The 26985-nt window shown below is 39.0% G+C and overlaps 1 protein-coding gene and 1 non-coding gene across 13 annotated transcripts in view; both read left to right on the top strand.

Moving 5' to 3' along the window:
- Positions 1–10071: 10071 nt before the first annotated feature.
- Trps1 (transcriptional repressor GATA binding 1) overlaps positions 10072–26985 on the top strand; it is a 235875-nt gene continuing 218961 nt past the window's right edge. For 2 of the 12 annotated variants that reach the window (XM_011245776.3, XM_011245778.3), the window contains exon 1: positions 10528–11099. Coding sequence is in view for 4 of the 12 variants with exons in the window: in XM_006521563.3 (XP_006521626.1) it covers positions 11752–11761 (10 nt within the window). In the remaining 8 variants the exon portion in view is untranslated. The other 10 variants (XM_006521563.3, XM_006521560.3, NM_001310485.1 and 7 more) reach the window with 8 other exon arrangements.
- Mir1907 (microRNA 1907) lies at positions 11589–11678 on the top strand. Its single transcript, NR_035444.1, has one exon. It is a non-coding gene; the product is annotated as a microRNA 1907 (primary transcript).

Here is a 26985-nt window from a genome sequence, read left to right as displayed (position 1 = left end):
AATCTAAAGGAGCAAAGAAACACAACAAGCCAGTCTGTCAGAAAGATACAAAGGCAGGCAGATTCCTGAGTTCAAGGTCAACCTAGGACAGAAGGTTGTTAAGCCCAGGTGTGGTAGAAATGGTAATTTCCGAGCAGGGCCCCACCCAACTAGTTTATCCTATGTGCTTAACAAAGGCAGACGTGTCTCTGAATTTTTTTGTAATGTTAACCAAAAAGTGGATGCTTGCTGTTTGTTAAGAGTCGAAGAGCTGAGGTCAGTTGGTGCTGATGCGTAAGATAATCCAAGGGAATCCCGGAATAAATAACTGAAATGATATGTAAATAAAAACTGGACTTTTGGTCCACATGAAATGAGCTAGCAAAAAGAGATAGTGGTTCTTTAGAATTTTTGTCTAGCAAGAACAGAGCTGTCTGGAGAACTCTGGAGAACAACACAGCACTTCAAGAACTTTTTTTCTTAACAGGATTTCTGACTTGGTCAGAAGATCCAATAATTTTTTATAGGAACTTTTTTGACTTTGTTCAGAAAAGGCATGAGCTATGCAGATAGCTTTTACAATTTTTGCTAGCAGAGAGAGCTGTCTCAACTAGAAAGCTGTTAGGAGTTGGCCTTTAATCCCAGCACTCAGGAGGCAGAGGCAGACGGTTTTCTGAGGTCGAGGCCAGTGTGGTCTACAAAGTGAGTTCCAGGACATCCAGGGCTATAAAGAGAAACCCTGTCTCAGGGGAAAAAAGAAAGCTGTCTAGAGAAGAGCAGAGCAGAGTACATGCAAGCACGTTTGTGTGTGTGTGTGTGTGTGTGTGTGTGTGTATAAATATATATATGTGTGTATATATATATATATATATATATATATATATATGCATATACATATATGAGATTTAATAATGGTGGAGAGAATAGAGTCCCAATTGAATATCTTTTGCTACCAAATGAAGCTTTCCAGTATCAGGATTATTTTGTATCTATTTAAGTCGTTGGCCAAAAGTAACCCCCTGGTAAGCCCCAAACAACCCAGGCAAGTGCCAAGAGGCTGCTCTCCACAAGCTGATGACTATGCACTCTGGCCAGAGACAACTCTGATACAACTTGTTGAACATTGGGAAGTCTATCTGGTGCTTGCAGAGAGACTTCATCCCTATGTGCTAGTGACCTTCTGTAAGAAGGGACTCTGCATGCAACTAAGGAAGAAACTTAAAACACCAGCAAAGCCACAAAACCTATGATTCGCAGTGGCATCCGTCCTCCAAATATACTAGCTCAGCAGTGCCACAAAGCCCGTGGGAGTAACAAACCAAGATAAGATTTGACTGAAGGACCACTCCATGAGATAAAATCTGTACTTGACACTGCTTGCATGACCGAGAACCTGAGACTAGATAGCCTAGGGGTTAACTTTTTACACTACTACTGTTGTAAAATTAAATAGTAGCAATAACATGACTCCTAATGACCCTCTGTTACACTCTCATCAGAGCATATCTCAGTCATCCTCAGAGAAGCTTCCTCCTGCTTCTGTGGGATGGGAACAAATACTGAGGCTCACACCCACACATTATGCAAGGAATGGAAGGCCTTGAAACACCTTTCTAGATAGAGGGCCTCCATCGAATCCCTACCCTCAGAGCTCTGAGATCCTTGCAGAAGAAGAGGCAGAGAGAACGTACCAGAGCACACCAAAGAAAACAAAACAAAATTCAGGGCCCGTTAAAAACAATAAGATTCATGCACTATGAACTCACAGACTGGGACAGCATGCACGGAGGCTGCATAGGTCTGGGCAGGATGGAGTCCATTACCTGAGTGGAGAAGTAGACTTATATCCTGCCCCTAACCCATAAGTCAATTGATAACCATTTGCAAATATTTTTTTTTCCTGAGGGAGTGTCACTTAGGGAAACAAACTACTCTAAAGGGTAGGCTGCATACCCAACTGTAGCTTAGCTGGTCAGCAGATAATGAATTTACCCCCTCTCTCCAGGTGGCCATGGCCGGCCCCCATTCCTCTACTCTCTCCTTCTCTCTACCTTTCTCTGCCTCTGCTACCCTCTTAACTCCCCTCCTCATGCCCTGAATAAACTATCTGATACTAAAAAAAAAAAAAAAAAAAAAAAAAAAAAAAGAAAAAGAAAGAAAGAAAAGAAAAGAAAAAAGAAAATGAATTTAACAAAATCATTGTAGGTTCTTTATTTCATAATATTCTATCAGTTTCTCTCCATCTCTTTCTCTCTTTAATCCGATTTTGCTTTTTATTTTGTTTTTATTTTATTTATACATACATAAATTCTTACACACAAACACACACACAATATGTATATGTATATGTATATGTATATGTATATGTATATGTATATGTATATGTATATGTATATATACTTTTCAGTCTTACCCTATGGGTCCTTTGTGTGCATATTATGGCTTCTGCTTTTATGCTTTTATGGGATGTTTGAGTATGTGAATGTGTGGGTCTCTGTGTCTATATCTGTTTCTTGTACCTTCTCCTGGGTACTGTTCCTTTTGTATATTTGTTTTGTTCTATTACTATGTGTTAGTTTTTTTTTTAATTTTCTCATATTTTTATTTTATTATTATTCTTTAGATAAATTTCATTTATTTAGACAAATAAAATTATTTGTTTTCTAATGAGAGCCAGAAAAGGAGTTGGTTTGTATGAGAACGGAGGTGGGGAGGGATTAAAAGCAGCAGAATGAAAGAAAATTGTAATCAAGATATGTTGTTATGGGAGGAAAAATGTACTTTCCATAAAAGGGAGGAAAAGCAGTTTCAGTATTTTGGGAATAAATTAATTAGTACTATCTGAAGCTTAATCTAAGATGGAATATTACAGTTAATGAAGAGATAATTAATTGATCATGTACTAGCCCTCTATGGTTATTGATATGTCTTTTATGTGAAAGACACAAGCATTCTTGGAAGAGGTGGAACATAGAGTTAGAAAGCTCAGATATATTACTCAGATTCTCTAGTCACTATTTTATGAATTTCAGAGAGTTCAAGAAATTCCCCCTTATTCTCAAGAGTCTTACCTTGTTTATCTTGCCGACTTAATTAGCTTTGAACTACGAGTGTCCATGCCTCTCTTTCCAGACAGAGCTATCTCTAGAGTCTAGACTAGAGCAAATTGGAACAATTGCCCAGGGCTCTGCTCTGCTGGGGAACCCAGCAGCTGCAGTGGCTGTAGCACATTTGTGGATGCTGGCTGTTGACTGAGGAGGGGGATAAGAGTTAGTGCAATAAAAAGCACAGTGCTTAAACCAAATTGGCAATCACACTCTCCCTCCTCCCCCTGCCCCTCTCCCTCCCCTCCTCCTCCTCCTCCTCAACCTCCTCCAACTTTTTGCCCACCTGTGTAAGAGTAGTCACTCCAGTGCTCTAAGTACTAATGAATTTGCTGTTCATATTGAAGCCACTTATCTTCCACATGAATTCATGCCTAACATTTATCATAGTCTAACTTCATATGTTCATACTTGTAATAAATGACTTAACATCTGGTCCAGTAAAAAGAGCATTCTTATTTTCTAGGGTGTCCCTTTAAAGATGTGCACTCAGTCATAGGTGAGGCCTACATATCCGTTGGTTTATTTGTTTGTTTTAAAGCATCCAACATCCAAGGGAGTCTCTTAAGTAGATCATAAAATCTGTGCTCTAGAAGCTAGGGCAGATCACTTACAGCTCAGGTACCCAGCACCAAAGTAGTACCTAGAATATAATAGTTGTTCAATACATTGTTTGCTCTTTAAAATGAGGAAGTCTAGGTCATATTCCAGGATACAAAGTTGATGCTCTCACGTGACTTTCTGTACCAATCAGGGTCCAGAAAGACATTACATAGAATGCTCAGGGATAATTGAATTGAGTTTAGTAAAGAGTTACAAATGCATGGTACAGTTAGGGGGCCCAAGAATATATAGTGAATCCTTCAAGACCAAGCTATAGCTAGAAAGAACTACAATGCTCACAATCTAGGACTATGAAAGGAGAAAGAAGAAACCAGAGACCAAACACACAAATCATCTCTCTCTCCCTCTCTCTCCCTCCCTCCCTCTCTCTCTCTCCTCTCTCCCTCTCTCTCCCTCTCCCCTCTCTCTCTTCTCTCTCTCTCTCCCTCTCTCCCTCTCTCTTTCTCTCCCTCCCTCTCTCTCTCTTTCTCTCCCTCCCTCCCTCCCTCTCCCTCCCTCCCTCTCCCTCTCTCTCTCCCTCTCTCTCTCTCCCTCTCTCTCTCCCTCCCTCTCTCTCTCCCTCTCTCTCTCCCTCTCTCTCTCCCTCTCTCTCTCTCTCCCTCTCCCTCTCTCTCTCCCTCTCTCTCTGCCTCTCTCTCTCTCTCTCTCTCTCTCTCTCTCTCTCTCTCTCTCTCTCTCCTCCCCCTCTCTCATCTGATGTAATGTTGTCATTGGCTAGATCTAAGCCAACAACAGAAGATGATGGGACTATTCTGCCAGGGTGCTTCCATAGTGCCACAGTGCAGAAACTGAGGATGGATTGTCAACCATATTTAAATCTCTGTAGAGTTACTGTTCGCTAGAATTTTATACAGAAAATGGTGGTAAATGTTTCTGATATGTTCTTTCAGTTAATAGTTTAGGTATGCCACCGGTGAGCCAGTTATGAGAACTCAAAGACTTTTAAAGAAATAGAAACTTTCACTGAGATGATTGTACACTCCTAATGCACACATGCACAGGCATACACACCCCAGCTTGTGCTCCTGTGAATCCTTCCACCGCCTTCACTGGATATTATAAAATTCATTGCTGGGGTTTGCACATGTGAATGAATATTATTTGTTAAATATCAGTAACTATCATTTTATGTTGATTGAACCTATGCAAAACTTAGCAGCTGTTGGTGGGGTAACTCTGTGTTCAACTGATCTCATCATATCACGATGATAAACAACACAAGGAAATGAATGTTTTAAATGAGTGTTTGAGGGGCTGCTTATCTCTACATTGCTTTCAGAAGTTTCCTGTCTTATACTCAGGCTTCTGAAACTACAAGCAACACCTTTCCCTTTAAAAACCCTGAGCTTTGACCCCATTTGCTGTATGCTTCTGGGCTTAGATGCCTGTGATTTAGTTAAAAGAGTCATTCAATTCGTTATTTTTAGAGCAACATGGAATTATGAACCAAAACTTAATGATAATGAAGACAATATTTCAGAGGAAAGACAAACATCTCCTCTGATTCATTGCCAAAAATATGTTGCTGACATGAAGACCACCCAGAAGCTTCAACTGACACGAGGCATCAGCACATATGCATTAAAGAAAAAAGGATCAGAAAGCAGAAAAGAAGAAAGGAAAAGAGAAGTGAGAGAAAGAATTACATTAACAGAATTAGCAACACAGAGGGTTTGCAACTTGGGTTCAATAGTGAGACATTGTTCTAATGTCCAAGTTCACGTTAACAGATGTTAGGGGATACCTATGATTTCATGTTCTCCTGCCTGCAAGAATCTTACATTTTAGCAAACTGTGGAGGGCAGTGGAGCGATGAATACCATCCTACAAGTTCACAGGATTCACTTGCTAGCTAAAGTCAGAAGCAAGTCTTTTCTGCCATGTATGGCTATACCCTAGATTTTCCAGCAAACTCATTTTTTAAAGATAGAGTCTGCATTTGATATAGAAGGCAAACAACGTATTCAGATGCAGAGCTGCTTCTAAAAGCTTTCCAAGGATGGTGGCGAAGTAGGTATATGAGAAGCCCTGGAAAATGTCAGATGTATCTGAGGAAGGTTAGGAGATAGGCCCGTGTGGAAGAGCAGATGCAGAATATGAGCAGAAAGACCGCTTGCCCATGGCATTTATCTCATAAGGGGGTTGGAGACACAGAGGAAACAAACAGATCTGCTTGCTAAGTATAATAACGAAGATGGAGAAAACATTAGCATTCTGTTGAAAAGCCAAAACCCTGAATTTGGGATTGGCCTGTGTGGCTAAAATAAAGGTCGTAGCAGATACAAAATCCTTTAGATGTGGGGTCTTTGAGAGTGGGCTTCCTAAAATCCAGAGAGGCCAGTATCTAAAGGCTTTGATTGGTATGATTCAAGTGCTTGATGAAAATGGGGCTTGCTTGTTTCCTTCCTCCTTTCTCTTTTTTCTCCTTTGAAAGGCTCTTCTTCTTTAACTATTACATGAGATATACCCATTTTGAATTTCTAGGGAAGAATCTCACCTTACTATTTAAGCACAGTCTGATGCAGAACTTGGTTATTTGCTAGCAAGAGGGAAGTGTGTGAAGTCTGAATTAGTGGCTGCATAAGAGAATAGCAAGGGGCAGTAATAGAAGAGAGGGTTGGTTGAATTACAGAAGACAGCTCAGGTCACCTCCTTGTCATGGACAGATGCTGCTCAGAGATAACGCTTGTTTATTTCCTACAGAGATGTTCTCTCTGGGTTGGCTGACGTGGAGTTAGCCTTGCTATTTCTTCTATTGCTTTGGTTTGAATACATGATCCCGAGGGTTCTCATTTAGCTCTTCCTTCACTCCAGTGTACAGGACTTGGTTCAACATTAGTAAATGTGAATGAACATTCAACATCATTATTTTTACTCCGGAGCACACTAGTTACTAATTTCGTGTGTACGCACACATGTGTGTGTCTACACCTCAGAAATTTGTTTCCCTTTTTAATTAAACAAAGCTCATGTTAGTTGGCTTTTTGTGTGGGCTTCAAGGCCCATCTGTTTAACTAGGCACTTGCCTGATACTGCAGAGTGGGGATTGGCAAGTGTAAGTTTGATTTTGAATACCAGATATGGGCTATTTAAAGCTAAATTTCCCTTTAATAAATTCACCCAGAGGTGATAGGTAGTTTGACAAATGATCTTAATTTGTGCAAAAGAGCATTCTGTTTGGAAAGACTGAATCCTTTGCAACGGGGAGGAGTGGACTCAGAGTTCATCTCTGATAGCGCTCTTCCTACAAGTTTTGTCATAAAGAAGGGTGGGGCACTCCAATAATTAAATTTTTTTGGGCTGTAAGGCAAAATGATCTTCTATTTCATATGATGTTGTACAGTAGTGAGAGCAAATAATGTATTTCTTGATAGTATGTGTGAAAGCAGTGGGCATGTAGGGCCAAGGGATGTCAGTCTTGGAGGCTTCTTTTAGAAATCTCCAATTTATGATGTGTTAGGGTAAACAGTTGGATTACATTGCTGAAGTACGTGTTCCATCAGGTAAAATCATTGTGATTACAAGCACTGCAACGGTAAGTTATGTGCTAAAAGGTTAGAAATGTAGAACAAGTATGCCTGTGCTTAACTGTTAATCCCAGTTTGTATCCCTACTGAATAAACTACAAGGAAAGAGGGGACGGATCCTGTAATAGCACAGCAGAAAGGGAATATTACGTCATTCTGAGAAATAATAGCATTAATACAACTCGAGGAACCATTTGATCGATGGCTCAGCAGTAACAGACTATTCCAGAATTTAAAGCAGGATGGTAGGTTATTAAAAAAGTTATTTTAGTTAAAAGTTGTTTCTTTTGCCTTGCTATTTTATTTCCTTGAATTCTTCCTTATTTTCTGAGATGTCCTACAAAAGCCCAGGTTGTGGGGTTGTTTTTTTTTTTTTGTTTTGTTTTTAATGTCCAGCCTCCATTTTTCAGAAAGTTATTGCTTTAAAAGTGTGAGGATGGTTTGAAGAGCTTTACATATGTTTGACAGCAGAAGATAATAAATGTAAACAAATCTTTAATATTTCCTCTAATTCAGTTTGTGCCATGCAAATGTCAGTTCTAGAAAAACAAATCAATAAACATTTGAAGGAAAACAACGAGCATAACTTAGTTTATATATTAAAAACAACTGTTAAACAATTATGACCTCATGTATTGGTTGGTTGTTTTGAAATATTCCTACTAGAGTTAAAAAATGCTACGAGGGCCTTTGAGCTTAAACATATTGTGTCAATCAAGAGCATATGTGATTTATCTAAAGCATGAGGTAAAAATTTTCTTCATAAATTATTGCATCAATAAATAAGTAATTTGCTTGAAAAAAATTTATAAAAATATTTGTGCTTTTATTGGGTTCCATACAGACCTTTCGAGGCTGATGTAAATGGGCTGATAGGGCAGCATTCTGATCACACTATCACACTATCCTAACTTGAAATACAAAAAGTAACATGAAGAAATTTTTTTTTTAATTTCTCAGGCAAACTTCAGCCAAATTGACTCCGTGAAACTTCATTCATTAAAATTTTAAGCAACCATGAATTTGTTGGCTTCAGTACCTGGGGTGTAACTTTATCCCTTCCATTAAAGGACATAATTCACCCCTGGTCCTTTGGCTTTACCTTTTCATATAATATATAATTTGGGTACACTTAATGGTCAGATTTTGTATTATTACAGGTGGAAAAACACCAGCCATCTCCAGGGTTTTGTGCTTGCAAAAGCGTGTAATTTGATTTTTTTGAACCAATGTAATCAATGATTGTTTCACGTGCGTACATTTGCACTTTTGACGAGTGCCTTCGATCTGAGGGTGACTGGGAGGGAGAGCACTTCCCCTCTTAAATGTCATCTAAATCTGGGGAGCAGGAGGAGATTAGGGGGTAATCCTTGTGATAAATTGTACTGTTTAACTTTGGTGGGATGGTGTTGTCTCAGATTTTATCAGCTAGATACTAGGCTCAGCAGTTTGAGGTCCGTTAACCCTTTAAACGCAAGCAGTGGAACTACTGGGATATGCAGTCCCAGATCTGTTTGACCGAGTATTTTCAGTTAGTCATAGCCAAAGAATGTTTCACTCCGATCCTTATTATTTTTCTGAATAAAACTACTTCTCACTGTGTCATGAATATTTCCATAAAAGTCAGCAAGCTAATTTATGACTTAACAAAGAAAATAAAAGGCCTATATTTAATATAGAAGTACCTTTTATAGGGGAAATTGGTGGTGGACGCTATTGAACGACTCCAGCATGGAAATATGCAGGTGGCCATTAGGAGTTGACTATAAGATTTACTCATGATTTTCATATTAAATTTCCCTACGTGCACGGCCATATATAAATCTAATTCTGTTAAAAAATTAAACTGATGGCAATATGAATAGTTGTATACATACGAGCAACATTGTCCTCTCCCTCCTTTAGGGAGTATATTGTTGCCTCATTGTGAAACTGTATTTTGACTGCTCTTCACCTGACTAGTTTCTCTATTGCTTTCTCTATTCAGTGTTGTATGTTCAGGACATGCTTCCGAAGTACATATGGACCAAGGAAGCACAGGTCTGTCTATCTGAGTATGCTAAGAGAAAATACAGATCTTTCAGGAAGAGAAGGGAGGGTCTCTCTCTCTCTCTCTCTATATATATATATATATACATATAATGTGTATATATACATATAATGTGTATATATACATATAATGTGTATATATAATATAATGTATATATATGTGTGTATGTATGCATATATATATATTATTGGCTTTTATACTTCTTATAATAGCATATCTGGAAAACACTTACCTTTTTTGCAAAAAGATACACAAATCAGTGAAAAATATTTGAGGGAAAAATCTCAGATTTTTGATTGTACCTCTCTAAAATTCTAATTTTAATCATTCTGTAGTGCAGAGAAGGATGTTTCTCCTTTTAGCACAAAATTAGTTTAAGCTGACTTTCACTAGAGGAAAAACATACCACTTAAAGTCACCCAACTGAAGAAAATGAAGTCCAAAAGCCCAAGAACTGTTTACTTAGTTTTTAACACCTCCTATACTTTTTATCCTGTCTTGGTAATGTTTTATGCATTGTCGATCTTTAGAAGTTAAAGGGAAAGATAGCCTGTTCATTTCATGAACTTTATGCTGAGGCGATTTCTTTTAACCAAGAGAAGTGCTAAGAAAAGTATGTCATGCCCGAATCAGACTTTCTTATCTGCTTTGAAACCCCCAAAGACCAGCATGTATTAACCTGGCAGCGGCTGAATAATGTCCCCATTTTATCTGTTTCGTGGTACCCCCTTAAAGCACCCATTGAGTTTCTGGCTTCTCAGCTCAGAAAACCATAGCAACCTCAGTCCGCACTTCTCCAACTCAGGATAGAGTTCAAGTTGTTCTCCTGAAGCCCTCCTACCATCCAAAGCCTGGGAAATCCTGACCACGGCCGAGGTATCCTAGGACTTCCAGCCACAGATAAAGGGCGGGGGAGGGGGGCGCACACGCACACACAATCCTGCGTCCTTTAATTGAGAGCTAGAGGGAAAGGTAAAAAGCACTTTGAGAGTTCTTGGCATTCTCCAGGACAGCATCTCCAGTATCTGGGCAGCATCGCCTCGGCTGCCACGCATTGCCCCCCGCGCCCCCCAAGGTAGGTCCCGGCCTCCAGGCCCTCGGCCAGGGCAACACAGCCTCCCTCCTCCCCCAGCCCGTCCGGTGGGGGAGGGGCGGGGCGGGACGAGCCGCGCGCGGTCCCCAGTTGTCGCGGGCTGGTGCGGCCGGCCGGTCCCGCGGGCGGCGGCGGCGGGTGCTCGGGGCCGGGCGGGGCGGCGGCGGCGGCGGCGCGGGGACGCGCCTGTCTCTTTAAGGGAGCTCGGTCTGGGGTGGCGCTTTCCTCCGCGAAGGCTCCTTTGATATTAATAGTGTTGGTGTCTTGAAACTGACGTAATGCGCGGAGAGTGAGGTCCTGACAAGCGATAACATTTCTGATAAAGACCCGATCTCATTGCAATCTCCAGCGTCCTCTTTTTCGCTGCTGCTCGGTGGCTCCGGACCTCGCGTCCTCCTGATCGCTCTCTCGCCTTTGCCTATTTTTTTTTTTTAAACAACAACAACAACAACAAAAAACCCCAACAACACCCCCTCCCCTCTTCCCACCCGGCACCGGGCACATCCTAGCTCTATTTCCTTTCTCTTTCTCTCGCGCTCTCTTTTTTTCCTGGGGGGGGGGGGAGGGAAGGGAAAGGGGGGGAGGCAGGAAAGACCTTTTTCTCCCCCCCCCCCCAATAATCCAAGATCAACTCTGCAAACAACAGAAGACGGTTCATGGCTCTGGCCGCCGCGCCACCATCTTTCGGGCTGCGGAGGGTGTTCCTGACGATTAATCAACAGGTAAGGGGGAGCCGGGCAGGCCGGGGGGCGCGGGCTCAGCCGGCCGGGGCGCCGTTCCGCCAGCGCTGCGCCCGCGCGAGTGTGCGCAAAATGTGGGCGATCGCGAGCGGGGAGCCCTGGGAATTAAAAGTGACTTTCTTTGAAAAAAAAAAAAAAAAAAAAAAAAAAGCACAGCCGAGGGAGAGAGTGTGCAGCAAGCCAAGCGCAGGCTTCTCGGGTTTCACACGCATTTTCTTTCTTCCTCCCCCCCACCCCCCTTTGCGCGTGTGATTTCTTTCTTTCTTCTCTTCTGTTCCCTTTACACCCCCACTCCCCCAATTCCTCTTTTCTCTTTGCTGGGTCTAAGGCATCTGAGCCTTGGAAACCAGAGCGACTTCAAACTGCAGTAGCCCCCAGAGTCAGGAGGGTCAAGTTCAGCCGCCGGGGAGGAGGAAAAACAAATCCCGATTTGCCAAAAAAAGAAGTTTCAGGCCGGTGCCCCCTCCCCCTCCCAGCCCCACTCCCCCTCGCTGTCTCTTGCTGGCTGATTTTAATTCTCTCCTACCGGGAGCAGCAGAGGATCTGGAGGTGGCTGGACCCGAGGGGCCGCCGCCGCCGCTGCTGCAAGTTTTCTGGGGGCTCCTGGCAAACGGGGAGCAGACTAGGCACCGGCATGCAGAGTAGTAAGTTGGGTGAACTTGGGAGGGTAGGGAGGGTTTCTGCGAGGGGTCTTGGAGTGGCCCACAAAGTGGTAAAACAGCATAGACTGCCTTTGGGTTTGAAGAGTTTAGTTTGTAAAGCCAGGCTTCAAACTTTTTTCCCTTAAAGGCCCAGCAGGGCTGGAGGGAGAGAGTGTGGCATCCTCTCCTGGTATACCCGTCTCTGGGCAGCTCAGGGCAGCCTGGGCCCAGGGGTCTGTGCCCTGTCGGTACCATGAGGCAGGGCCTTGTAGCCAGGGCGCTTCCGTAGGGGCTGAGCAAGGGGCAGACTTCCTCTGCGGTGCGGTTGATGCGCCATGTGTCGAGCGGGTCAGGGGACACGGGCTGGTGATTAAACGCCTGACAGCGGTGGGACATGCAGGCAGACAGGCTCTTTGCTTTCTGTCTAGTTCCTGTTTGGGCTGTAGAGTCTGAAACGCATCTTTGAAAGGCCAAGGCAAACACCTCTATCCCTCCAAATAACTCCAGGATTATAGGACCCCATGAATAATTTGAGGGTGAAGCAGAAGTGGGAGCTGTTTGAAGTGCAAACTGTTTTTGAGGCTGGGAAAGCTTTTTCTGTGAGTACCTGTCTGAGATGATGGTGTTTCCCCTTTCACCAGGGAAGTCACTAACTGTTTTATGGCTCTAGGATCCTAAAGCCATTGAAGTGAGAGGACCCGAGGACTTACTTATGGGGGCTTCAGAGAGAACCTTGATTGGACTCACTACATTTTAAGACCTGGCTGACTTCCCCATATCTTTTTAGGCCTCAGATTTGATCTTTTGAAAGTTTTTGAGTCAGAGCTATGGATTTAATGATGAATCCAAATTAGGATAGAATATCCATCCTTTATCCGGTTTGGGGAAATCACCGCTAGCATTTTAAACAAGGTAAGTGAAGAGAGACTGGCCGCGAGAAGAAGCAAAATCAGACACAAGTTAGGCCGATTCATTGAACTTGTGTATGCTCTCCAGGTGAACAGGCAAGGGCCTGGAAGAGATAGTACAAAAACAAAAATACAGATAAGGGCCTGAGACAAGATTACAAAGAAGTGATCATTCTAGGCCTGGTTAGCTAAATTTGATTACTCAAGCCTAAAGAAAAAACTAAAGTAGACTTCCCCGATAAGCCTTTGGAGTGCTGTAAACTCTTTAGCGCAAACCCAGCAGCCTCCGTAGCATCTCGATCCTTCGCTACAGGTTTTAGGAAGACTTGATATTTTGAAAAGGCTGCTAGAGTTAAACATGTTAGGGACTGTCAGGAAAGTACTGCAGCTAGCAGGTCCTTGACGTGGGCAAAATGAGAATGAAAGTCTCTAATCTCAGTGCTGGGCAGCTTCTTAGTTACTGTTCACTTGCTTCTAAGGCTCTCTCAGTTAATGCAGTATTGGTGTAGAAAAGCAGAGGTTCTAAAATAATCACCATGCGGCTTTTCCCCCTTTTCCTTTCCCCAAGTATGACAGGGTTGTGAATAAATACAGGGTTTGTATGGGAAGATGAAGCGTTTCCTGTAAGTTTCGATGCTGACAAGACAGTCTGGAAATGATACCAACATTCTGAGGATTTTTTTTTTTTAAACCTTTGAGCGAAAGTTTATTAATGGCATGCTCAAACTTCACAAGTTAAACTTGTATGTTCATCATGTTTATCCTTCTGTAAGATTTCAGAACTTCCTTTTAAAGCTATACTCTTGAGGTCAAAACGTCTCCAGTCAGTTAAGTAGACAGGGCTCCGAATATGCTAGTTTGGTGATTATGTCTAGATATTAGTACGGTGAAAATAAAACTGCAAAGGAGGAAATCATGTCTTAATGCCTCTATTCTGCCGTGATTTCTCTAACTGCAAGATATTGGGAACCTTCATCAGTGCTCGGCAAAATTTTATTTACCTTTGGTGAGCTGATTTTCATGGCTTCCCAATATGCCTGTTGCATGGTAAGCTATGTTTGTGTAGAATACTTTTACATACATAATAACTAAGTCTGACACTCTCCAAATAACTCGTAGAAAGTAGCTAGGAAAAAAGTTTGTCACTTCTGAATTTTAGATTCTGTTAGTGTTTGTGCTGCTGGGTGGCTCTTGTCCTTTGTTATAGCTAGCATTAAAGGTGCGGAAGAGACTGCCGGAGTGGCTGTGAATCCTGAGTTGAATTCAGAGCTCCACACTTTTGACTACTAATATTGTGAACAATTTTACATAAATTTCTACATACTTTCATACTAACCAGTTTAGCATCCAAATCGGTGTGTATTTAATCATGAGTGACTTACATGTGCCCTTATGTTGTTTTTGGCATTATTTTTACTTTTCTTTTAAGTCATATAACACTCCTGAATTTATTCTAGTTTTCACTATAGGTCTCTGTAAAACACATAGGGAAATCTTCATTCATAAGAAAACCTTCTCAACAGGGATGTGAATGCACCTGTGGGAAAGTTGCTCTTAAGATAAAGTATTTAATGGTGCTTTTACTAATGTTGGTATTTATTATTATTATTATTATTATTATTATGAGTCCATGCACAGAGAGAAGCCACTATTTGCTTCTAAAGATATATGCATTTTCTATTAAGAACTAAGGCCACGGCGTGAGGTTTTGTAAACACTTAACGCTATTTTTTGAAGTAAATTGACATTGCTGAAAAATTTTAAACTTGCAAAAGACTTTGTTTTTGAGTTAGAACTTTATTTTGAATTTGAAATTGGTGTCAGCATGGATAACTGGCTTTCTGATAATATATACATATATATTATCAAAAAATAACAAATTATATATATATAATTTTGTTAATCTAATACATCCTTTGAGAGCAAACAATAATATCAAAACACTGTGTTATTGTTCATAGAACAAAATAGACTTTCAGAGAGTTGCGGACAGGTGTCTATAATTGATTTCAAGGGAAATTATTATTTTTGAAACAAGCGATGAACTTTAAATAAAACAACTGGCTCCCATTAAAACATATCCTCATGAAGATATTCTCTGGTGTGTAAAATGAAGCCATTCATTCAACACACTGACAACTTTCCACTTGGTATTTGCCTCTGCTTAATTTAGTTTCCTCGGGACAGCTAGTGTGGTAGCCTGCATCTGTTTTTGGCAGGCATAGAAAACTATAAACTCAGACAGTTCTGACTCAAATATTGTATTTAGCTCATGAGTTACAATCAATTTGATAAAGAACAGGCAAGTTGTATGAGCTTGCTTCCTGTTGTTCATCCTTGGCCCAGCTTTCAGGTAACAGACTTCTCGTTCTTCTTTTTCTAGTTATGATTACTAATACTGCTGATAGCTAATTATTCTTGTTATGCTTCCTTATTTATTATTTTTTTTGAGCTATGGGGGAATGAATAATAACATATACAGACATACATATACAGCATATCTATGGAATAGCTACATTTTATTTGGGGCTATGTGGAAGTGAATTGTGTTGTCATAACAGGATTTATGGGATCTAATGGAGCCATTGTAGATATAATATAAAGACAATTTACTATCGAGCTGAAATTTAACATCATTTTCCAAGTATACTTATTATGCTCATGTATAGAAAAGATTTAACATACTTTACATTATTACTTGCATTTTAGAAACTGAGCAGTTGGTTTTAACATGACCAAAATCACTTTTCTCCTCAACTTTTTGATCAGTCTACTGAAATACCCTAAAATGCCAAGGTTTTCTTTTTGACTACCGCTTAGTTGCAAATAGAGATCAGCTTGTTTTATCTTTCAATGTAACTTGGTCCAAAGTATTTGCATTAAATATTCTATTATTGATAACCTTCATAAGTGACACTTCAAATGGTACAGTTATGCCCATGTTGGGGTGTCTTTATATCACTCTATGACCCTTGTTTCCCTGGGAAGTGAATTTGCAAACCTTTGGTTTGTTTCTCTGTAGGATATAATAATGGAGAAATTGATTTGGGTTGGAAAGAGATCTTGGGGCATAAGGAAACGCTTTTACTGAATTCATAAGATGCTGAACATTATTTGGATTGTTAAAAGCTAGTCCAGAGAAGCCTGCTAGAGATAATAGCTACCGGAACCATTGTAACTTTGCCGCACGGTACTTTTTATTATCCCATCTCTTTTTGACCCCTCAGAGCGCAGTTCCAAGTACCAAAAACAAAGATGAAATTATCAGTGTACTTCAGATCTGAAGCATCATTGAAATAAGTTTTTGACTCAAGGTATAATTGAAATACAAGCATCAAGGCTGGCCGTACAGCATGTTGCATTCAAAAGAATAAGATAAAAATTACTTTTAATTTTTAAGATGTTGCTAGCTCTTTAAAAACCTGCAGTACATACTTTACAAGTGGCTCGACACCTTCCCTGCTGCTCAGTTTATACAAGTAGGAAACTTTCTCTCCTGCTCTCTCTCTCTCTCTCTCTCTCTCTCTCTCTCTCTCTCTCTCTTGTTTTCTCTAAACCAACTGACGTCATGACAAACTTTGCTTTAAAAGAACAGACAGAAGTAATTGGTAGCTTTTAACTTTTAATAATGTTCTGCAATGGTTTCGGTGGCCAAAATGCTATTTTTTTCTTAAAAGGGGGAAAAAAAAAGTTCAAGTAAAAACGGGCTTGTGGCCCGAGGAAGAAAAGCTCCGTTGATACAGTTATTTTTATTCTTGTTTTTCAATCTGTTATTAAAACTCATTCATGCTTAGCTCTGCTATAACTCCTGAGCTGTTCTCAGTGATGGCTGGTGCATTTGAGGTTGCCACCATTTAAACAGTTTGGGAGTTTGCCGGGAAAATGGGTGTTTGTGTTACTTTATTTCTTTACTATTTGAAAGAAGAAAAAAAAAAAAAACCCAACAAGTTTTGTTTCGATTGAGATTAATTAATGAAGGTTATCAATGGTGACAGGTCAGTGAATATGTTTATATAGAGAATGCCACACCTGTTACCAGGAGCCTAAAATATGGAGGTTTAATTGTGACATTAATCATTTTTATGTGCAGAGGAAGGAAAATAGATGAAATGTTCCCAAAAATGCAGTTTTATATTGAAAACATGAGTTTCGAGGGTCAGCTTGTTCCTACTGGAAGTGTTGCATTTTTCACCTTGAAAAATTTAAATGGCACCCGTAAACCTTATTTATCACAGAGTATTTTAACTCTATTTTAATAATTGTTTTCTTCCCTGTAGAATTTGCACAGGCAAATAGAACTTCATCTGCTTAAGAGACACCTTGATCACATTCATTGTCAGGGGCCAACTTCAGAAGTTGGCAAGGAGCAAAGTCTTTCTGGGGTGAAAAAAAAAATTGTGTCAGTATTTCCTTCCCTGGGAAAAGCTGCTCCACCCAAAAGTAGGGCCTTCTTTCCCGTTTGTGGGGCAGAACTTGGTGTCGATGTTCCTCATGCAAGCTGCTGCTGAAGTTTAAGTCTTTGTTGTAATAATACCAGATTTCATGTGAGAGCTAGTTATTTTTACCCCTTCCATATCTAGAGACCCTCTCAGGAATAAGACACCATGAAAGGAGGTGTCTCACAGAGGAAGACTGGTCATTAATACATTTATAATTATCAAAATATTTCTGCATACTCCAGACCCTTCAGTGTTTCCTTCTTAGCTAGTTTTGATTTACTTTATTCGGTCTCAGCTTTTACTACGAGAGCTATAGACTTCAGTTCATATCCGACAGATTTCTCCTTTGATAACAACTTCTTTGCTTAAACATTTTTTCCCCCAGGAAAAAGTAGCAGAATTAAGCTATGTGTTGCTTGTATCAACATAGTGCAGATTTATTGAATTGAGATTTTATTTAATTCATAATGCTATAGAGAGCTTGCAAGCATAAATTTCAAGTCATAGGTATGCCTGAAATGAATTTTTTATTTAATAAATATTGGTCTGCTGTTTCAAAATTGGGGATAGTTAAAAAGTTTTGAAAGAAGCAAAAAAGGCAGAGTGAAGTATTTGCAGCTAGAGTCTTTTAATATCAGCAGCTTGTTTACTGTGGAGTAGTGGGGAGGGGTAGGAGAGACTTTGTGGAAGATGATACAAAAAAAAAAAATCCATCAATTGCGCATATGATCCCCTCCCCTTAAGGTTTACTTAAACAATATGTTTCGGTTTTGCCTCAAACCATTCGGCGCCACCTCCACTCCGAGCATCTATCACTAGCCTGGTTCCTGAGTGATTAAGGATGGTCTTTTCTGTTATATAGCGAGCAGCAGTATTGTTTGAACAAAGGTAACATATTTTGATTTGTGAAATTCTTTGGTAGTTATTAGGAAGCTGTCTATAGTGTAAGAGGAATTCTATACTCTAAACCCTGTGGATGTTTGATGCAGCCACAGTAACTCTACTGTGCTTGAATTATTGCAGCAATGTGTGCATGCTCTTGGAGCCATATTTTATGTATGTAATTCTTAGATCCACCTTGATGGTGGAGTTTAATGTGCTAAATCATGACCTGCTGTGCTTTTAACAGAACTGGAATCGTTTAAAGAGATACATGACTTGTTTTTAAAAAGTTAGAAGTTTGAAGTGAGTGTGGCGATTAAACATAATGAATCAGTCATTCCCATAGTATTTAGATGTACTTAGATTTTACTAAGAGATTTCAAAAGAAGGAAAAAAAAAACACTCTATAAATCAAACTGCCCCCCCTCGTTGTGTATCTTAAATAGTGTTCTGAGAACATTTTTGAAAAAGTCTCATTTCTGTAGGGAGTGACAGTGTTTTGTTTTGTTTTCTTTTTTGTCTGAAGATATCATTTTATAAGCTAGCACTTTACAGTTTACAATTCTATTGGTTTAAAACGTTATGCAGAAATATCATGGAACATGTAAAGACTCTGTACTCTGAGCCCATGCATTTTTCCCTAGGGTGATGGATTCTGTGCGTCACCCAAATGTGATGCTATTTGCTGGGCTTGTAATACTGGTTTGGGGTTGCTGGATGTCCTAGTTCATCAAGCAACAGAATACAACAACGTTGGTAACTAGGTAATTGACACAGTCAAAATAGGCTCTGGAAAATGTTCCAAATATTTTAAAGTCAGTTCAGAACTTAGCATATATTCCATTTATTCAGCACTTAAATAAACAGATGATTCATTGCCTGCCCTTTAAGTCTGCTATCGTTGATAGCAGTGGAACGAAATTTTAATGCTTACAGTTCTTGTTTTTATTTCTCTTTCTTTAGTTTGAAAGGAGCATGGTTGCCTTACTTATCCCAATGATTCCTTTATCCATTACTTACTTATAATTGTGATCATGAGTAGTATAATAGAAGACATTTATGTTCCCTGACGTGTATGCCTCAATCTTTAGAAGTAATGATATTATTCTTTTGAAAATTTGAATAATTATAACAACATAGGACAACAGATAACTTATTTAAGCATAGAAGCGTCATAGGTGTAGAAAACAGGGATGAAAATATTTTCGCTCAGAGCTGGTTTTGCTTACAGAGTTTGGACAGACTATGAAGTTTTACACATCAGTGAAAGTGCATAATAGGACGTGATCTTTGTAATTAGGTCCTACTGTATGGCTTTCTGAGCACTTGTGCGAACTGCAACACCTTTTCTTCCATGCATTCATCTATGAACTAGAGATATGTCTATAAACAGTGTAAATATGTGTCACACAGTTGGTTTGGGGAATCAGATTTCTCTATTACATGATATGGTTTATGTGCCTAGGGATACCCTTAATATCCTAGGATTACTACAGCACACTCATCTCCGACTTGATGATTCTAAGTACACACATGTATGTGTATATGCTTGTGTGCTCTTGTGCTGGAAGTCACTGTATTTGATTCTATCAAACTAAATGTTTTTTTTTTTAAATCACATTAATCTTTCTCAGGTCTTTTTCAGTTATTTAATGCATCCCAGAGCCTATTTAAGAGTTAAATTAGTTATAACACTGGTTCTCAATGCAAGCGAGGTTGACTTTAAACAGTGAACAACATATTCGACTTTATGTGATGTCATGATCCACATGTCATCTTAGCTCTGGAAGATTACTGCATTGGTTTCTCAATAGTTAGTAGTTCTGAACAGATAAGTGGTCCTAGGAAAACGGCGGCCACTTGTCTTTGCCTTACTTGTGATGTTTTTAATGCTGGCTGAAAGAGAATCTAGGTCACTGTACTTCTAAATGATGTTATTCAGTTGACAGAAGTTAAGACTGATCGTAGATAGTTTAAGTTTAATCACTGTCCATACTACTAAATTTTTACAATGTGTATTGTCTTTTTCCCAATTATTTTTATGTAATTCTGAGACCCTTATACCTCATCTGTTTTCTTTATTTTGATGATGTTTTTTTTGTAATATAGTTTTAAGTTTTTAAACAAACAGTTAAAATGATTATGTTCACCACTAGATGCAAATATTCTGTAAAGATTATTGCAAACACTGCTCCCTAGTTCTGTGGAGATAGGAAAGTTCTAGAAAATAACCTGGGTAAAGCCACCTTGTAAGCATGAAGTATTCTACACTGTTGAGTAAGTATTTAAGAACAGTTTTTTTTTTTCCTTTTTACTAAAATTGAGTTCTTTGCATGTAAGATGTGAGGGAATTAGAGTAGGAAATCTGCTGCCACCATGATCCAGTTCCAGTAAACTGTTTTCCCCCACCCTTTACCCTCTCAGTCTTCAGTCTGTTTTAAAATGCTCTATTTCTTACAGAAATTTACTGTGTTGAAAGAATGCCATAATTATTTGTAACACATATTGCTTTAAAAAAAAAACACTTTGATACACTATAAAGCGGGAAGCTGTCACTCAGAACACTAGTCCAAAACGCAAAAAAAAAAAAAAAAAGAAAAGAAAGAAAGAAAATCATATGTATACATTTTATAAATAGACCTATGCACATGGTCTTGAATGCTGCCTTTGCCAAAGTCTTAATCTTTTATTTGTCGTGTTTGTTTACAATTAATTCTATGTATACATTCTGCACTTTTTATCCCAAGAATCATTCACTATCTCATAGCTGACATTTATTTAAATATACTGTGCTCTTACTACTCCCTGTAAGGTTCATGTATCACTGAGAATAACATTCCACAATGTGACTGACATGGAACTTGATTAGAAATAGACAAGGATAGGTAGATAGTAGTGTAAGCAGGCGCTCCTCATTTGCCTGTTACAGATTTTTGGTTCCCTTTAAAGAAGAAATCTGCCTGAACAGAAAGGGGAGTGGGGTCTATCCAGTCCATGATGATGTAAGGCATTATTGAAGCATGTGTTTTTATTCATTTATATATATATATATATATATATATATATATATATATATGTATTTGACACAGAAAACTTTGACCTCAGCCTGAGGTCCTTGAGAATTTTACATAAACCCCAGTGGGGTCACACTTAGAGTTCTGGCTTTGCGTGGCATAGAGCACTCTGTGTGTAGCTTCTGCTGTGCTACTATGCCGTTTTCTGTCAGGACTGGAAGATCCTTTAAGTTGATTTGGCCTTTGAAACCATAACCAGAATCCTTCCTTTCTGAAAATCCTCTTGATGGGTTTCAGAAGGGCAAGCAGGGCCACACGATATCGCTGACTTTAGGGTGCTGAAGAAAATTATCCTGAGACCAAACATGCTGTCTCTGTTACTACCCCATGCTTTACCAGCAGTTGGTCCCGTTCCCCCCCCCCCCTTCTCCTTTTTTCTATCAGTTTTGAAAGGATATAGAATTTGCCCCTTTAGTGGACAGATGTACTTGCTGGGGGACTTTTTAAATCTTCATTTCTTTATTATATTTATATGTTAAGAGCAGTGGCATAGGAAACAGAAGCTTACATACTGCTAAATGAAAATTTGATTTTATTGTTTGCTCTTGAGCAGGTCATTTCCACTTAGTTCATGTGACGAAATACACCGAATGAAATTAAATAAAACCGTGATATAATTTGGAAATAATTAGGAATACCACTTTCTTTTTTCTGGCAAAAACACTAAGGCAATTTTACTTAGCGCTTTTAACCACCTCAGCATCCCAAGTTTGTGAGTGTGAACTGGACCACTCGATCTCAGGTGATGTATGCGATGGATGTTATTTTGATGTAGGGACGAGAGAGTTGCTCTGAAAATGCTCACCAGTGTGTTTCAGATTCCCAAGGGGTGAATGCCAACTATCACCTTACCAGCGCTTGGAGGTCTTCTGAGAGTTTTAATTGTTTATTGTAGTGATAGTCAATGACACAGGGCACAAGCTGCTAGCATATTTGTTCAGAGAGTTGGTAGAGCACTGTGAACGACTGACTACATTGTCATCAAGGTTTGGGGTATAGCATAAAACTGAATACTATTTGTCTTCTAAGGTGGGTCCGAAGTTTGGGGCTTTGCTGTTGACTTTCCGTCTCTCTGGTCCGAGTGTTAAAATAGGTAGAACTAGCCAGAGAGATCACTAAAGCTAGTTCTGTCTTTCATGTCTAGGAAATATAGCACTGAATGTTTGCTCTTTGTGTGTTTTGTCTCCAAGCAGAGGAAACTGACAGTTTTATGTTTTAAGTGCAGAAAGTTGCTCTTGGCTAAGCAACCCTAGAGTTAATCACAGGGATGTTAGCTTGAATTTTGGTCTTTCTACAGTTTCTGATTTTTCAAACGAAATGTGTTGTTATTACCAAATTGACATCTTAACTTCTGGGTTGAGTTTTAGGTAAATGTTTGCTTAAATGCTATTTCTTGAAGTCCATTGCTTTCAAAATACATAGGTTTCCCCCACAAACCCCTTTAAGGCTTCAGGAGAGGAAATAGTTAACCTTTATAGGGTTTTTGCTTTGTTTTGGTTGTGTCTGTGTGTTTTCTTTCTTTCCTTTTTTTTTTTAGATAGCTGATCCTTTGCTCTTTCTTGTAAAATATAAACTCATTTTAAGTGGATTTGGCTTCTTTTTTTTTTTTTTTCCCCTGTCATTCCATCTTTTTCAAATCTCTGATACAGGAGAGATCCAGACACGAGCAACATATTTCTCAAAGTACTCTCTGGCAGATACTTTGGTCATTTGTAAGGAGTCACTACAGGGAGAAGTCATTTCCCGTGTGTCAGTTCACACTTTTACTTTAACTCCAGCAAAGAGTGATTTGGAAAAGTCACGTACTTAATCACTGAAGCTAACTGAAATCCGTGAGCGGTGTAAAAGAACATGACATTTGTTTGAGTATCAGTTATATTTTATACTTGTGTATTAAACTTTTCATCGAAGGGAAAAATACTTTATCCAACTTTGAATTCTATTTAAGAACAATTTCTGGAACTCTCCAGGATTAAAAGGAAAATAGGAAACATCGTCAGTGAACCAGGTTGGAATTCCCACTTTAAAGAAGAGAGACTTCCCTGTGACATATTTTAGGGGTGTGTGTGGAGGGTGTTTAATTGTAAAGAAAAGTCTCTCTGCACCTGTATGTTTTTCCTGACTACTGGTGATGATGACAGGCATTCTCACAGTGTAGTTATGTACAGAAAGAAGGCCCTGGCCATAGGGAAATCACAGTCCTGTTTATATGTAAGAGAAAAAAAAATGTTTCCATTTGAAATAGATGTACTTCTCCCTAAAGAGGGACGCACGGAGTTTTAAACTCCCTTTCACTGGAAGAAGGAGTAGGGCCAGAGACAACAGGGTTGGAATTTCCAACGAAGTGTATTTAGAAGTAGTTTTGTGTCTCTACTGGTGGAGATGAGACTGCTCCAAGCAGTTACCTCCTCTTTTGTCTGCAGTGATGTCAGGCAAGAATTTAGCCAGAACTCTCCAGTGGGGCTTTCTCAGCATTGAGGAATTAGGATACTGTAAGGTTCTCCAAATCATGTTTTGGGTGTTATTTTGAAATGACAAATTTAAATTTGAATTATAATAATGAAATCAGAATGGTACTTTTAGATTTAATTTGAAGCCAGTACTTACAGATAGTGAAAAGTTTAACAGGCTTTTTTTTTTTTTCTTCACATTTTCCTATGTAGGAAAAAAAAAGGGGAGGTGGGGGGGGATTCACTCATTCGACTAGCACCAGAGAAATAGTAGGTTGACTTTATTTCCACAATGTATGATATGCTATATGATATGTTATATGGCTGAATTTCAGGGGCAAAATGAATGTACCTTTTCAATGGATTTACAATAAGGAAATCACTTAATAAAGGGAACTGATGGTCCAATGAATTAAATCACCTGCGGTGACATGCAGTGCGCACTCTGGCCTCTGACAGAGCTCTCCTTGTTCTGTGACTCTGCTCTGTAACATCTTCTTCTCCGTCTCATTTCCCGATGGCTTCAGTGATTATGCCTGAATGTATGGCCTTCTCATTTCCTTAAAAGACCGGCCTATATGTGTGATCTTTTACTAATCATCCTACAGAGAAGTAGGATCCTGAGCAAAGGAAGGAAGGTCCTTTGCTCAATGGCTGGCTTTCCTTCAGTTGTCAGTCACCCAGGACTCTGTTGTGGTCTGTCTTCATCTTTGTTCTGTAATACATGTGTGTTCAGAAAGACAATGGGGTCCTATATTATTCTGGATGTTAGAAACTCCTTAAATTACTATTCCACTGTTGTGTGCCCATCTTGCTCTATAAAGGAAAAAACAAAACCCTAGAGATTCAGTAACAGGTTTTCCTTATGTTACTAAAAGAATGATCACCAAAATAAATCTAAGTAAATCAGTAGACAGTTTCCAGGCTTATTCAGAAACTTTGCTTAATATTTAAGATTCTTTAATTTTTGTGTTTCTTTCTGCAGATGGGTATGGAAACAGAATCAAAATGCCATTTAGTTTGTCATTAGTACACAGAACTTGGTGCTTATATAACGAGTGCATTGATATATTTCTTTATTGCAACTATATATATATATATATATATATATATAGTTATCGCATGTCAGAGTTTCTACAGAAAATTTAGGTTTGGTGTTTGTTTTAGACACTTTAATGATAGGAACCTCTTTAAATTTGCTGATATAAAATCCTGTTGGACTGAAAAACTAATTATGACATGCCCACTAAATCTGTTACCTTTTACTTTAGTTTTAAAAACTTTTGGCATTTAACAATATTAAAGCCCAGCAAAACAATGGTTCATTTGAGTTAGTACTTTGAATTTTTATATACTAATCTAGTGTATCTTTGACATTGAGCCTGAAAAATAAGCTTAGTTTATTTGAATGTGGTTAAGAAAGGGTTCATAGCATTTTATACAAACTTCTCAGCACTTACAAAAACAATTTATCAAAAGAACAAAGGGGGAAAAACCTTTTTTTATTAACTCTTTCCCTCTTAGTCCTGTAATTCAAATGATAGATACATTTCAGCTTCAAATGCGGTAAAATGAAATATTTAATGTATAGATATGATTATTTTATTTATTTATTTATTTTACAATCTCTTCACTTTACATATTTAGCCATGGTTTGGATGGATTTTGACATGGATATAATTAATGTTTATTTTTTTCTTGATTCTAATCAAGTCAATTTTCATTTGGTGTGTTTGAAGTACAGAATTCCCTAACAAACTTATGAGGTATAATAATACCTTAAATTCCTTGTTTTTGCTCAGGGTTTATATCTAATAGTAACAACTGCATTTTTAAAGGGCAAATACAACCTTGTCCCTCATAAGAGCTGGACACAGACTGGTTATAGCTGCAGTGTGCCTGCCCTGAGTTTAAGAACAAGGCTGAATGCCATGAAGGAAGGATTTGAACTCTGCATTCCTGGCTCTATCTCAGACAGTTCCAGAAGTGACTCTGCAGAAAGCAGGAGGACCTGACAGGCTCTGGACGTGGGCTGAGCTGCAGGCTGGTCCAGACTGTGTACCTGAACCTCATTCTTCTTGCTTGCAAGGTTAAGAAGAAGGATGCTGTCATTTGTAAGGCCCTTCATTGCCTTGTGTCTCAGCCAGATGTCAGGTGGTTATTATTTATTATTGTTTTCTTCCCCCTTGCTTTGGTTGTTTTTTTCTCCTTGATGTTTCCTTCAGGTGAAAGCTCTTATGCATAATTTATCTATAGGTATTCCTTTAAAGAAACAGTCTCCTAGTAGAAAATAATCATCTTTTTCTTGTTAGAAATTATCAACTGAATCATGATACAAGGGAGTGGTTTAAGAGGAGTTCGCCATTTTGACGATGGTTCAGGTCACCTCAATAGTATCTCCCTCCTTTGTGCAGCCGTGAGTGCGCAATCGTACTATCTGATGGCTAAATCCCTTCCTCTGCCCTTACTTAACTTACATCAAGTTTTTCTATGCTTTTCATTTATTATGTCAGTATAGTGGAATCTGCCATTTTACTCTGATTTTAAGTCATAATTTAATATCAATATGTACCTGATGCAATTATAGCAAAAAATAGGTAAATCTCTCTCTTCCTCAAGTTCTTCTCAATGATTTTCTTAATCTTGTCTTAAGTATGTTTTTCCAATTCATTTCCCCCTCCATATATTAAACACCTATTTTCTTCTTTTACTTGAGGATATATAATGGCGAGTGGTTGCATTTTCTTAAGCAGTCTGCTCTCCCAATAAGTCATTGTATGCATGCTTTTTTTTTTTAAAGTTTCTCTCAAATCACAGTTATGCTAATGTTTTCACCTACTGAAGCAAATTCCTTTTCAGGCAGTCTTTAAACCATTTTATACTTGTTCTCATGACACATATTTGTGAACAAAGACTGTCTTAGATGTTTTATAGAAGGTAGTTAAATGGGTTATAATCCAGTTGTAGTTGGTTATAGAGCATTCTCAGAATGTAAGAAAAGTCTTAAGTACAGCTTTGTAGGTAATCTATGGCTACAGAAGGTGGGAAATAGGTTGGAATTCAAGCAGAATGGAATCTAAGGAACACTTACCAAATACTGAATACAACTCCTTAAACAGTTTTGATAAATCCCATTCCAACTGAAAGGCTACTTTTAATTTACTTGTCCTTATAAGTAAAAACTGTTGTTTTCTGAGATTTATCGATTCCAATGTTTCCAAGTCAGATGTGGAATCCAGACTCTCCTTTTTTTTTCTTCCCCCCCCCCCCCCAGATAAAAGATAAACTGAACCACCTACAAAAATAAGCGGAGAGTGGGGAAAATATTGGATGCCCGAATTTGGTTCTCTTTTCTTGTAAATCAGCAGAGAAACTGTGCCAGGCCTCCCTGTTTCTTGACAGTGATGCGCTGAAGTCACCAGCAGTGGCTTCACAGAAGCCAAGCCCCAATGGAGTTTCCATGTGATTGCAATG

The sequence above is a fragment of the Mus musculus genome, chromosome 15 (genome assembly GCF_000001635.26).
Source record: "Mus musculus strain C57BL/6J chromosome 15, GRCm38.p6 C57BL/6J".
Taxonomy (NCBI): Eukaryota; Metazoa; Chordata; class Mammalia; order Rodentia; family Muridae; genus Mus; species Mus musculus.
Note: the sequence above shows the minus strand (reverse complement) of the source record. Positions and strands in the feature narration are given on the sequence as shown.